This window comes from Triticum aestivum, chromosome 2B (assembly GCF_018294505.1).
Source record: "Triticum aestivum cultivar Chinese Spring chromosome 2B, IWGSC CS RefSeq v2.1, whole genome shotgun sequence".
Taxonomy (NCBI): domain Eukaryota; kingdom Viridiplantae; phylum Streptophyta; class Magnoliopsida; order Poales; family Poaceae; genus Triticum; species Triticum aestivum.
This window is the reverse complement of record NC_057798.1, coordinates 494887858-494896968: the sequence shown is the minus strand read 5'-3', so window position 1 is coordinate 494896968 and position 9111 is coordinate 494887858. Positions and strand designations below refer to the sequence as shown.

At 42.5% G+C, this 9111-nt stretch overlaps 1 protein-coding gene across 1 annotated transcript; it reads right to left on the bottom strand.

Moving 5' to 3' along the window:
* Positions 1 to 887: 887 nt before the first annotated feature.
* LOC123045649 (galactose mutarotase) lies at positions 888 to 4891 on the bottom strand. Its single transcript, XM_044468790.1, has 6 exons — positions 4711 to 4891; positions 3580 to 3796; positions 3442 to 3491; positions 3027 to 3150; positions 2818 to 2925; positions 888 to 1675 (listed from the first exon to the last, which is right to left on the bottom strand). The coding sequence occupies exons 2-6, from the start codon at positions 3764 to 3766 to the stop codon at positions 1026 to 1028; spliced, it is 1119 nt and encodes a 372-aa protein (XP_044324725.1). The 5' UTR covers positions 3767 to 3796; positions 4711 to 4891; the 3' UTR covers positions 888 to 1025.
* Positions 4892 to 9111: the final 4220 nt, after the last annotated feature.

Genomic DNA, 9111 nt, shown 5'->3' with positions numbered 1-9111 from the left:
ACCTTCACTTCACACGTCTTGAACCCTGTCACCGTTCATGGAGATGGCAGATAGAGGGTGCGGTCACTGATGCGGAATACAAAGAAAGTGGACGACGGTCGTCGCCGTAGGATAGGTTTAGGGCCTGGTTTCTTTTTTTTTGTCCTAAATGTTCGAAACGTAATAAAAATCCGCCGTGCTTGCATGAATCTCGTCAGATTTATATGAAAATCCGCCGTGTTTGTATGTATCTCGTCCTGTTATTGAAAAGTTTTTGAAATATATGCGGGCAGTGTTGGATGGCCGCTCCATCGGTGTCCGCAGACGGATGCCGGAGCAAATTTACGGGTTAGCATTGGAGATGCCCTTATCAATTCAACACACATTTTCAGTTTAGGGATATTACAAACATTTCAGAACACAGCTTATCACATAATCTCAAACTGCAATATCAGAAAAGAACCGGACAGCATATTCCGTGCGCAGTTTGCAGAATCTGATTCTGAAGAATCAAAAGCTCAAAGAACTAGGCCTAAAGAAGGCGCGATCAATTCTCTCGATTATATTTTGTGCTTGTTTCATAGTGCCTAGCGCCACGCCCAACCAGGATGACCGAGTAAGGAAGCAGGCGCTGGCCTGCCCATCCCCCGGGCCTCCACGATGCCCAGTATTTGGCCTCAACCCACGAGCAAACCAGTACACTATCGCCCTCTCAACCAAAAAACAAGAGCAGATTACTGGTTTATACGTTAAAGACAGAAGAAAGAGGAGGCACTGAATGGAACTAACAAGTTGATTAGTCATAGATCGTTTGAAGATACTTGCACAACAGACTGACTGAGTTTTCCATATGAATATGCGATCCACTTTGCACGATCATAAGTTGCCAAAAGCATTCGGCACAATACTCCAGTTGAAGCGGCATTTTATTACGCAGTCAAATGACAGCAACCTCATGTCTTCGTCCCAATGCCACACCTTATTACACAAGCTACCAACATGTTACGGCAGTCCACAAGAAACGACGGATGATCAAGCACTACGTCTCACGCGTCGTAGGTAGCCTGGTAGGAGAACCTGAAGACCATGTCGTGCTTGTAAACCTGGCCGGGCCTCACGATGGACGACGGGAAGTTGGGGTGGTTGACGGCGTCGGGGTACGCCTGCGTCTCCAGGCACAGCGCGCCGTACTGCCCGTACACCTTCCCGGCCTTCCCCTTCTCGTTGATGAGCCAGCTGGCGGTGTAGAACTGCACCCCGGGCTGGTTCGCCCACAGCTCGAACGCCCGCCCGGACTTGGGGTCCCGGACGCGCGCCACCGGCCGCATCGCGTTCTGCTGCCCGTGCTGCCCGTCCACGGCGTAGTTCATGTCGTACCCGCCGCCGCCGCCCGGGACGATCTTCATGTTGGTGCCCACGGGGATCCGCCTGCCGAAGTCGTACATCGTGCCGGCCACGGGCGCGACCTGGCCCGTCGGTATCATGGATGAGTCGACGGGCGTGTAGTGTGAGGCGAACATCTGGAGCTCGTGCTTGAGGATGTCGCCGCTGCCGTGACCGGCCAGGTTCCAGTACGCGTGGTTCGCGAGGTTCACCGGCGTCGCCTTGTTCCTCGCAGTCACGTTCATGCGGATGCTCAGGTCGTACGGGCGGGAGAGCTGGTACTTCACGTACACGTCGAGAGCACCTGGGAATCCTGCATTGCCCAAACATGATTGTCCTTAGAAACAAGTGCAAATCAGCCCTATAGTACAGTTGCGACTCAACGTACGTTAATACAGAAATGACAAAAATCAAAAGCTCGTCCCAAACTGTCACGGCGTGATGCAGTATCATCAGTCATCCTCGTCTAGATCAGGGCTGGCTATGGAAGCGGCTAGCGTTAGTTACTCGGAGGGCGCGGTGTCATGTAGAGTTGGGTTGTGGCATGCAGGTGGCACTCCAACCGGCTACAGTTACGCGGATGCCGGAGGCACGCCGTCTCCTCAGCGCAAACCCGAAACCCCTCAATACCAAGCAGTGGCAGTGCCCGGCTGGTCTCACCTGAGGAGCCACAGTGCCCCCCAGGAGGAGACGTCGGCACAATATGCACCGGCCTCGAGCTTAGCCCAAGCAGACATGTGTGCATTTGCCGTAGTCGATTTGCACCCTAGTTCAGGTTGATCCCCTAGCCGATCTGTTAATCATTGTGTCTTATTTATATATGCTTCATTCCAATTTTGTTTTCACTAATTTGGTTAATTGTTTACCAGCGTGATTAGTTCTGTTATTTTGTTAAATGCTTGAAGCTCTCTATAACAAAGAATGCTCCTGTAGCAAAGAACGCATGGAGGCAACACAACTAAGAAAACAAAACTTGATATATTCTGGGATATGAAGATCAACTGAGATATGTTAATGTTCTGTGGGGAAATTATGAATGTATGAGCTTATGTTGAAAGTTTCTGCGCTGCATATTATAAACTATGTCGATGTCGATATTTTCATCTGCTAGCCAAAATAGAAGATTATTCAATTGTAGGTGTTACTGACTTGGAAACGAACGCACAGAGAGGCATTTGTGAAGTTGGTGCACAACCCAAATGGCTCCTTGGAGGTGGCCGTTTCGAAAGATACACATAACCCAAACACTTTTAGCCGCAAGCCGCTTGGGAATAGGACCCCCTTATCAACAGAGGATGTTCACTAAGGGACGCCTAAACCGTATAGGATGCATTTTTCAGCAAATTTGGGAGGGCTTTCCAAAATTTATTTCTTGGATTCACCAAATTCCATACCATGGTCTCATAAGATTAATCAATGAGCAAAAGGTTGGCAATTTTACTTCATTTTAGTTACCTTGCTCTCCATCCAAGCTGTGGTAGTAGAAGGTGATGTATGGGGAGTCACCATGGCTCACATGCTCCTTCACCGTCCAAATGACCTTGCCGAACCCCTTGGGGCCTCCTAAACAAGCAGCAAGATGATGGGGATCAAACTTATCAATCTTATCATATCGTTATGCATGGAGTTTAGAAAAATAAATCAAAGTGAAGTATGAAGCATGCCGTGAATCGTGTTGTTGCCGTCGTTACGGAGGAGGTGATAGGTTTTCCCGTCAAGAACAAAGCGGGTGTTGGCGATTCTGTTGGCTACGCGCCCAACCGTCGCTCCGAATGAAGCAGAGCCATTCTGATGAAGAGACAAGCACACAAAACAGTGATTTTGAATTTAGATGTGTTTGGAACTTTGGATCATGCATGTAACATAAATACATAGTTAAAGCTGCATTGCATATTTCAACACATATCACGTCCAGGAGAAACTTTCCTCCTACCTTTTCCGCCTCCGTAATACTTTTTTTCTCATGAAGCAGTGTGTGTGTTTGTGTGTGTTACATATCACCACTCAATAAACATAGAAGCGAAAAGAGTAGAGCAATATATACTCAAACAGTGAAAACAGAGTAACTCATGAACTTACAACATATTCAGCAACAGTGTCATACCCAAGGACAACATCAGCCAAGTTCCCTACATAAAAGAAAAAGGTTTCACCTCATGAGCAACAAGACGCAAACAAGCATACGGGCTCTTGGAGACAAGAAAAAAGTAGCCATACCTTTGCCATCAGGGACAATGGCAGACACGAGGGCAGCGCCCCAGTTGGTGACCTTGATGGAGAAATCGCCCTTCTTGTTCTTGAGTTCATAGAATCCGGCCGTTGACTTCCGTGTAGCATTAACATTGCCGGCCAGTGCAAGGCACAGCAGCAACGCAACAGGAAGAAGTGCAGCTCTGGCCATCATTGGCTTGTCGCAGGGAGACGTTGCACAGCACTACTAACGGAAGAGTGGTTTAGTGGTTTGCAGGTTGAAAGGGCAGAGAGGAGGTATGTGTGGTTAGTTGGCTACTCGAGCATGCATAGGAAATACCGAGTACTGGCCAAGTAGATCAATTGAGATTGCTAGCAGTACATCATGAAGAATAATTACAACTAAATAATTCAGACACGAGCACATGTGCTGACACCTTCGGGTGACAGAGAATGATGCCTTCATCGTTATGTGTAGTACCTGTGGTTGAAGCTGATGACAGTGACAGCATCTCAAGCGATCCAGAAAAGGTTGTCCCCATTGTAGTCGCAGCAAATTACAGCAGTTTTTAAGGATTCGAGTAGTAATGCATAGGTGGCAAAAAATCTCCACCGTGGCAAAAGCTGCATTGATCTAAGCCGCAACAATTTTTTCTTCGCATTATTACATTCTTATAAAAGGATGGAGCAGAACTCCGAAAGCTTATGACAACTTGGCAAGTCATAATTGCAGAGAAGGAGAAAATTCCAGTTCTACGTATTTTCTTCATTTTTGCCTACATATATATGGAACAATGTACTGTACAGATCAGTTTTGCAGGGATGAATTGGTGCACGCCGCAAGAAGTTGCTTCGTCAGAGGGTCAGGCAGGGAGACGAGAAAATTCCCACAACAGTGAGGCCAGGGAAGCAGAAACCCACGAAGAGTACTCGATCCACACACCCACAACTCCTCACCCGAGGATAAGATTCCTAAAACCATAGCCATTAGCCAGGAACTAAACTAACAACTCCTCTCCAGCCCCTGCTAATTACCAAGCCCCCTCTGGCGCCTGCCTCGCTCACTGGTATCCAAGCGCTCAACCTCACCAAGCTCTACCACAAAAAGGAATGCGATGCCGGAGACGGAACGGAAGAGGAAGAACGGGAGGAGCTTACCGGCAACAAGGCCCGGCAGAGGGGATGGGAGGGCGCCGGCGGTGCGCTCGATGGGCGCGGCCGTTCGTCGCCGGGTCGCGTGACGGGGAGTGGAGCGCGCACTGTTTGTTTTGTTTTTTCAGGGGAGTGGAGTGCGCTAGATCGGGATCTGGATGTTTTCCGCACGTTGCTGGATTATATAGTGTGTTTTCTTTTCGATCTGGGGGAGTGTAATGGGCCGGGAGATAATCCCGGATACCCAAACAGAATGCGGAAATAGACACGGCTCGAGGGCCGCGTTCCCGGCCGTTCACTGGAAAACCGTAGCCCGTTGCTGATTTTTGCACGCTAATATTAGGTAGGATATCGATTAAAATTTCATTACGTGGATAGTATAGATATTGATATTTGATAGTATAATATTAATGGACCGTGAAAATGTCCAAATATTCGGTTTTGGAAAAACTAACGCCCACACATGTGGGCGTTTGCAGATAGCCCACACGCCTCCATCACCACTCATTTTGTCACTTATGAATAGATGATATCAGCAGAAATCTTTTTGGTTTTCGGTTTTAAAATATTTTATCTCCTAAATAAAAAAGCGAACTAAAAATCCATTTTCATCATTAAATCCGTCTCGACGAGATCTTCAAAACTAGACCCCATGTTGATATGTTTTGACGAATTTTTTTTTTTTGCCCAGAAGTTGCCATGATGTTTACATTATAGTTGCCATAGTGCTTAAACTAAAGTTGCCATGTGGCAATTCTAGTTTGTAGATCATGGCAACTTTAGTTTTTTGATGATGGCAATTCCAATACTTTGACCATGAAAATATTTTTTTATTAAACCATGTCAATTTTAAGTGCATGTATCATGGCAATTTTATTTTATGGTGCATGGCAGGTCTAGTTTTTTAATTCTCTGTTTTATAATATGTTAAAATTTACTTTTAAATGTAAAAGGAAATAGTTGAAACATATCATGGCAACTTCAGTGTAAATATCATGGCAATTCATGTACAATAGACATGACAACTTTTAACCAAAAAAAAATTTCACCGAAATATATCGATATGAGATCTAGTTTTGAAGATCTCGTCGCGAGGGATTTAACGGTGAAAACGGATCTTTAATCGGATTTTTCATTTATGAGATAAAACATTTTAAAAACTGAAAATCCAAAAAGATTCGCGTGGCAATCTATTTGTATTAGAGACTTGTGGTGCGTCTCTTTTCCTGCTACACGTGTGGCAGTTACCGACGTCCTTTGGTTTATAAGGATAGATCCAAACGATCTTTCCCACCATCGCTAAGTCCACTTGCTTGATCGTATCCCACGAGGCCACAAGCGTACATTTTCTGTTTTTTCTTCTCATCCCCCCGCTCGATCACTAATCCTTCGTGATCGCTAAACCCACCGGCGCACGTTTTCTGTTTTTTTTCCTCCTCTAGTTTCTTCTCCATTGGAAAAAAATGTGTAAAAAGCAGGAATTGAACGTAAGACATCCCCTTTCAAAGCTATCTCTGACAACCAACTAGACTAACGAATCCTATATGCATATTTGCCGTTTGACATCTAATCTAATTTTTATACATATAACTATGTTTGAGTTAACTGAAGCAAGACTGCTCATGCTAGATGTACCAGGCCAACCGTGCTAAATTTATCAGGTAATTCACACCAAACTTATCAGGCTAATCATGCTAAAATATCATGTTCTTAAAATGTTAATGTCTAAGATACCATGATTTTTGAACGTAAGTTATGATGTTTGTCATTCAAAAACTACCATTTTATTTACACAGAAATTACCGACGTATATTTCAACATCTGTATAAATAAGTTATCAGCACTGCTAGGCGTATATTACCATATTATTTACAAAGATCCAACCAGAGTATGTTTTCAACAAAAAAAAGTCACGGGTCAAAGTTATCATGGTGTTTGTACCTACGTTATTAGGACCGAGAGTCTAAATTATCACGCTATTTACACAAAAAAAAGTTATCAGAGTATGTTTTCTACAAAAAATTTCACTGGTCAAAGTTATTGTGGTGTTTGTACCTAAGTTATCAGGTCCAGGAGCCTATATTACCATGTTATTTACACAGATCCTACCGGAGTATGTTTTCAACAACTTTTTTTCATAGATCAAAGTTATCATGTGTTTGTACATACGTTATACGGACCGATAGCCTAAATTATCATACTATTTGTTATCAGAGTATGTTTTCAACAAATGTTTTTCACCGGTCAAAGTTATCGTGGTGTTTGTACCTAAGTTATCAGGTCCAGGAGTCTATATTACCATGTTATTTACACAGATCCTACCGGAGTATGTTTTTAATAACTTTTTTCATGGGTCAAAGTTATCGTGGTGTTTGTACCTATGTTATCAGGACTGAGAGCCTAAATTATCATGCTATTTACACACAAAAATTATTAGAGTATGTTTTCAACAACTTTTTTTCACCGGTCAAAGTTATCGTGGTGTCTGTACCTAAGTTATCGGTCCAGGAGCCTATATTACCATGTTATTTACACAGATCCTACCGAAGTATGTTTTCAACAACTTTTTTTCACGGGTTAAAGTTATCGTGGTGTTTGTACCTAAGTTATCATGTCCGAGAGCATATAGTATCATGTTATTTACACGAAAAGTTATTAGTGGTATGTTTTCAACAAAACAAATTCACGGGTCAAAGTTATTGTGGTGTTTGTACCTAAGTTATCAGGACTGAGAGCCTATACTATCATGCTATTTAGACAAAAAATATCAGAGTATGTTTTCAACAAAAAAATCAAGGGTCAAAGTTATCGTACTATTTGTTTCTAAGTTATTAGGTCTAGAAGCTTATATTACCATGTAATTTATATAGATGTTACCGGAGTATGTTTTTTAACAACTTTTTTCCATGGGTCAAAGTTACCATGGTGTTTATGCATAAATTATCAAGTCCGGGAGTGTATATTATCATGCTATTTACAAAAAAGTTATCGATGGTATCTTTTCAACAACTTTTATCCACGGGGTCAAAGTTATCGTGGTGTTTGAACTAAAGTTATCAAGTCTAGAAGCCTATATTATCACAAAAATTATCGGGGATATGTTTCAATGAAAAAATATGGTGTGAAAAATCATGTACATATGACTAAAAACTGGAACGTTCGTTGTTTACATATACCTATGTTTTAACAAAAAAACTCCAGGGTCAAACTTATCATGGTGTTCGTATGTAATTTACTAGGTCGGTGGTATGTAAATTATCACGCAACTTACACTGAAGTTATCGGGTTGTTTCAACAAACTTTTTTCCTAGGTCAAAGTTATCATGATGTATGTACATAAGTTATCAGATCCATGACGCATAAATTACCCTGCTATTTACATAGAACTTACCGAAAAATGTTTGAGAAACTTTTTTGAAATATGTGAAGTGGTATGAAACTTGCAAGAAAATGATCGAACTTGGATGCAAAACTTAAAGTAATTGGGACCGATAAGACTGTTGATTCAATTTCTTTTAGAAACTCGTATTAAGAAGGTATAAGTAGTGTATCTTCTAACAAACCAACAAATTGATCTACCCTAGTTGGTTGTTGTTGTTTGATTGGCACATGAGGTTGTGGGTTCAATTCCTGGCTACCACAACAATTTTTGGCTATTTATCTTGAGGCCTTGCATCATAGAAAAATTTCCTACAAAATCGAATCCCATTAAAGCGGCATGATAGAAAAGTCATTAATCACGAAAAATCTGCCGTAAAATTGAATCCCATTAAGGCACCAACAATTCAACGGCCACGTGATCGGCACATGAGGTTGTGGGTTCAATTCCTGGCTACCACAACATTTTTTGGCTATTTATCTTGAGGCCTTGCATCATAGAAAAATTTCCTAAAAATCGAATCCCATTAAAGCGGCATGATAGAAAAGTCATTAATCACGAAAAATCTGCCGTAAAATTGAATCCCATTAAGGCACCAACAATTCCACGGCCACGTGATCGAAAAGTCATTAAAGGGATAATTATTTTGTGATGTGCCTGTTTCCATAAAATCGGATCTCATTAAAGTGGCAATTATTCTGCGGCGTCGGATCCTGATCGGGCGGCATCAAGATCGTTTGGATCTATTGCCAGATCCCGATTGGTCGGAATTTACAAATCTCGAATATTAATACTGAAGCAATATAGATTGTTGGATTGACATGGTTTGATAGTCAAAATTTGTTTGATCTACCTGATGAGATTATTTCCCACCGGTAGGCCAAGCCCGCACGTGTTACGGACAAAGGCAATGTCAGTAACATGTGTTTACTTGCTTTGGTGATAATACGTGCGTTTGCACTAATTTCCAAAAGAGTTAAGTGATCTCAATGGTATGGACTATGGACACCTCAACCTGGACTCAATCA